This window comes from Microtus ochrogaster, chromosome 6 (genome assembly GCF_000317375.1).
Source record: "Microtus ochrogaster isolate Prairie Vole_2 chromosome 6, MicOch1.0, whole genome shotgun sequence".
NCBI lineage: Eukaryota > Metazoa > Chordata > Mammalia > Rodentia > Cricetidae > Microtus > Microtus ochrogaster.
Genome location: NC_022013.1, coordinates 76,904,689 through 76,909,772, shown reverse-complemented (window position 1 = coordinate 76,909,772; position 5,084 = coordinate 76,904,689). Strand labels below are relative to the sequence as shown.

The following is a 5,084-nucleotide window of genomic DNA, read 5'->3' as shown; positions in this document are numbered from 1 at the left end:
AGAGAGAGAGAGAGAGAGAGAGAGAGAGAGAGAGAGAGAGAGAGAAAAGAAAAAGATTTTTTTAAAAAATTAAAAAAACCATGATTTTCAAAGAAAAAGTAATGTTTTCTCATGGCATTTGAGTGTTTTATGTTGATGGTGATCTATATTTCTGTCTTTCATAGTTGATGAACATGCTATAGTTTCTATTTGGGAAGTTTTACGTTAAAAAATATGTGATGTGAATGCATCTGAGGACCAGGAGTGTTCAGATGTTGTGTTCCTTGGGACTCTTGAGGGTCGCACTGGGTCTCTTTGGATTGTGGGAAGGGGTAACTGCTCTTGGCTTGTTCCTTGGCCAGAATTCAGTATGTAGTTAAATGAGTAACTTTTGAAATTGTTTTTGGAATGGGTTGTGATAGTATGTATTCGAAATATGTCCCGACTCAACATTCCCCTAGCACCCAAAAGGGAGGCTGCTTGTCTTGGGCATCCCCCTTTTTTGCTGGTCAGGCATGACAGATGGTCACATTGACATGTGTGAAGCCTGTCTCTTTTTGTGAACATTCCATGCCACCACACCCAATGGTGTTTACCCAGGTTTTAAAACCAGGGTGTAACACCAGAAAAATCTCCCATCCTTGTGGACATTAGTCGCTTGTGTTTGGAATAGAATTTAAAAGTTGCTGCTCCATCCAGGACACATCTGTTGTATGGAGAATGTGACTAGAACTGGTTGCTGCCTTAAAGACGTACGTAAGGAAAAATCAAACTTAGAGGTCGCAGAGAAATAACTGTATGTCATCCTGATGACTTAGTTTGAGAGCATCGCTAATAAAAACACTGACCCACGTAATTGATTTTAATGGCAGCTTTGTGGCATCTTCTGTTGTCTGGATTCACGCCAGATGCCATCAGCAGAGCCTCCGGGGACTGAGGGGCACAGAGCAGCAGATGAGTGGTTTCTCTGAAGCCCGAGTAACTCGGATAGATTAGCGTGGTTGATAAACACTGAGCACAGCAGGCTCCAAAGGCAACCGCGGGTACAACTGACCTTTTTGTTCTCTGTCAGGGTCTGAGGAAGAGCAGCGAGTGCAGCAGGCACAGGAAGACCATCATCCCCCGCTGCGTGCCCAACATGGTGTGTCTGCACAAGTACATCATCTCGGAGGAGTCCGTGTTCCTCCTGCTGCAGCATGCCGAAGGTGGGTTGGCCGGTCCCACTGTGGCCTGGGTGGAGTGTCACCTGCCCTGTGCTCTGGTGTGGGCTCATAAGCCTGGAGATGGGGGACCTATCTCCCCACTCCTTCTCAACCTCCTTGCTGTGAGTTTTGAGTGAAGAGGAAGACCCAGGTGACCAGCCAGCTCCACCTGAACGTGGGACAGTCCTAACGCGTGCCCTTTGCTCTGGAATTTCCCAACACGATGGGAACTTTGATGTGAACGCCTGCAGAGAGAGCTGGGTTTATTTAGAGACCGTGTTCTATTCCCTTGTCTGCACTAAAAAGCTGTACTTACGTTAGAGGACTAAAAAGCATCCCCTGCAGAATTAATTAATTGCTTCCTTTACAGGGAAGGCAAGGGTGTTTGCTTAACATTCGACATTGCCTCGCTTTTCTGATCTGAGCCCCGTGAACACAGCCATTGGCACCACACGCGAGTACAAAGCCGAGCGCGGGCTCTGCCCTCAGCCACCTCCTAGGGAACCGGTGGTAGAAGGCTCTATGTTGATTTGGTTTTTACTATTAATACTTGAATTTAAATAAATATTCCTTTATTTAGGTGACTACAGCATGCAAATATAAAGTCACATAACGTATAATGCCTTTTGGTATGTAAACAACTGTTCTTAAAATAATGAAGAAAATTTAAATTATTTTCCATATTTCATGAAGGCATCCTTACTTTTATATTGGGAATACAAAACTTTATTTTACTAATAGGTATAACATTTGAATTTAATACCCTTTTCTCAGAAAAAAAGAGGTACTGCTTTCTGGAATGAGGTCTCTCATGATAACTAATGCAAGATTTTTGATGGGGGCAATAAAGTACTAATATTGTTATCATGAAGTCCACACAAGATAACTACAGATGGAGGGGAGACCTCCATATGTAGTATTTAATAGGAAATTCAGAGGGGCTCCACGGTCTCACAGGTATTAAGAGAGTTAATTGCGTGTGTGAATTGGCTAACTAATTCACCTTTGTTCAGACATTATAGACAGCTTTTATCTGAGGATACCAGTGCATTACAGACATTATTGAATTAGAGGTCGTGTCATCTGATAGCAGAATACAGCCACCTCTGGTGTGGAACAAAATAACTCGCGTAGTAATAATCCATAATAATTTAGAACAAGGTCAGTAGGATGAATGTAATTATGGCCAATATTCTATTACCCGGTGTGGATTATTCATGTTGGAGATTATCTGCGGTGAAGCTCCGACCCTCGCTTACTGCCACTGTACGTACTAAGCCTCCCTCCTCTTGGTTCCCCATGCTACACTTGTTTTGCTTCTGCCATCTTCCCTCCTACCTTTCAGAACTGAGACTGTAGCTGATGTTGGTTTAATGTGGTGTGCCAGGGTTACAGCGTGCTGATGTCAGGTCTCCTGCCCTTGGGAGTTGTCTTGACCAAGTCTTTGGTGGTGACCAAATGGAAACATGATTGAAGACTGTCATGGACTTGTAAACCTAGAAGGAACGTCTCTCCTTTTCCAATGTCTGTGACTCAGCTTTGTAGACATCTGTCAGTGCAATAGTCACCCTCAGTCCATCTGTCCGAACAGACTGATTGCGTGTGTGCTGCACAGGGAGCTGGGTTCCCAGCGAAGAAGAAATCAGGGCAAGAGCCTGCCCTCTCAGAACCCGAACTGCCACTGTGGAGTCAGACAGGAGGAAGCAAAAAGAACGAAGTTCTAGATACAAGTGGGCCCTCCACTCTGATCCTTAACACAGGGTGACCTAATGGGTCCCAGTGAACTCAAGGAGCCCGCTCTGAAAGGGGGACATTTGGGAGAGTTCGGAGTCACAAAACCCTTACCATTTGCACGTGGGCAGCATGACAACAGAGTGTTTGATAAACGAGAAAGGAGACCGTGGTTGGGTTGTGGTTGTAGGTGAAGAAGAACAGTGATGCTGAGGGCTGTGGAGAAGTGGGCGGGGTCTGGTCCTGCAGGGTAAGGCCTGACTCACACTCCATGAGGTCACTTACTAGCTGTCATCCCAGAAGTAGGACAAGGTCACTCCTGATGCAGCCCAGGTGTCATGAGACCCAATTTCAGACAAACAAACTAAAAAGGTCGCTCCTTGTTGTGTGGAGGTGGTGTCTGTTGCTCTCTGTTGCTTTAACAGAAGAAACGAGGGGCAGAAAGGGTTTGTTTGTTCACATGTTATGATTACATGCATCATGTCAGGGCAGGAACTCAGCAGCACGGAAGTCATAGGAGAGTGCTACTTACTGACTTGCTCTTCATGGCTTGCTCAGCCTGCTTTCTTATAGAGCCCAGGACCACTAGCCCAGGCACGGCACCACCCACAATGGGCTGGGCTCTCCCAAATTAATAATTAATCAAATAAATGCCCCCACAGACTTACCTACAGCTCAATCTGATGTAGGCAATTACTTGACCCCACCCCTCCACCCCGTATGTTTAGGTTGATGTCAGTTGACACAAACTGGTCTGCACAGCTGGGCTGTAGTGAGCTAAGAACAGAGCAAGGGCTGATGTAGAGTCCTGGAGAAAGATGACGGTGTGGTCTTCCCAGGTTTGGATCAAGCAGTAGAGTGAACTGGTTGCTAGCTGTGTGTGTTCCTTTACCCACTGTGGTCATTTTTTTGGTACCTCCATGGATGAAGATGTTGTACCCAGGTCCACACAGTAGAAGGAGAGAACCAACCCCTGCAGGTTGTCCTCCCCTTCCACACGCATTGTGGCAACCCCCACCCCCAAAGGAATGATTATAAAAGGTCACGTTGTCAGTTTAAATAGTTCTGCTGAACTTAAAGTATTTATGATATACAGACTTGGCTGCCCAGACCTTACAGAACTATCTGGAATGTGTGGAGTCTCCCACTCTCTGTTTTTACTACAGCTAGAAGCTTCTTGAGAGCTTTCTGGGGGCACAGATGTAGTTCTAACACAGCACTGAACAGCACAGAAGAGTCTGCCTGCATGGAGCCCACACGGTGTTTCACAAGGGGCAGACAGCAAACACACAGGAGGAGACCCGCAGATGGGAGAAACTGGGAGAGCAGAACGCCAAGGGATGGGGGAGTTGTTCTCACTGGTGCTCACCATACTGAGAAAGGGGCATTTGATGAGAGAGAAGGAACAGTGTGTGTTTGTGGGGAAGAATGCCTTGGCAAGAGAAAAATCACATAAGCCTGGAGCCAGGAGTGTGCTTGGTGGCTGAGCAGCAGCCAGACGAGGGTGGCTGAGCAGAGTAGGGGGAAGCTGGAAAGCAGGGCCCATGGTGTCTCATGGGCCACTTTCCCCGTTTGTGAGAACCTGACTGAGCAACAGGAGCCATAGTTGGTAATGCTAAGCAGAGGAGTCAGCATAAAGGCCACTGTGGCTACTTTGTGGAAAATGGTACTTGGTGACCAAACAGAAAAAAGGTACAAGAACAACTTGCACGGTTTGCAGCAAACTATACCGAATTATGGTGCTTGATGCTCACATTAGCCCATTCTGTTGCCCTGAGCAGACGCCTTAGGCACCTTAGCAAGAAGTTGTGTTCGGGACCATGGGGCTAGAGTCTGTTTGGTCCTTGTGACCTCCCAGGGAAAGGCAGCACAGTGCTGGGCTCCTTTACAAGACAAGGTGGGAATGTGAGCCTAGGGTCCCTTGAGTACTGCAGTCATTCCTTCCCCAAAGGTGAGCTCCTGCTGGCAGCACTCTCAAAGGTCTCCATCTCTTAGCAGCCCCACACTGGGACCTAAATTATAGCCTGTGATCTGTGGGAGGCCCGCTTTGGCCATGTCCAGACCACAGCAGTGCTGGTGTGTGCTGCTGTGTGCTGCTGTGTGCTGCTGTGTGCTGCTGTGTGCTGCTGTGTGCTGCTGTGTGCTGCTGTGTGCTGCTGTGTGCTGCTGTGT

At 47.2% G+C, this 5,084-nt stretch overlaps 1 protein-coding gene across 4 annotated transcripts in view; it reads left to right on the top strand.

The window, feature by feature from the left end:
* Positions 1–5,084, top strand: part of Rps6kc1 (ribosomal protein S6 kinase C1) — a 142,989-nt gene that overhangs the window by 96,868 nt on the left and 41,037 nt on the right. For all 4 annotated transcript variants that reach the window (XM_026779674.1, XM_026779673.1, XM_026779672.1 and 1 more), the window contains exon 9: positions 1,052–1,184. In XM_026779674.1, the coding sequence (XP_026635475.1) occupies positions 1,052–1,184 (133 nt within the window). The remainder of the gene's footprint in view (positions 1–1,051; positions 1,185–5,084) is intronic.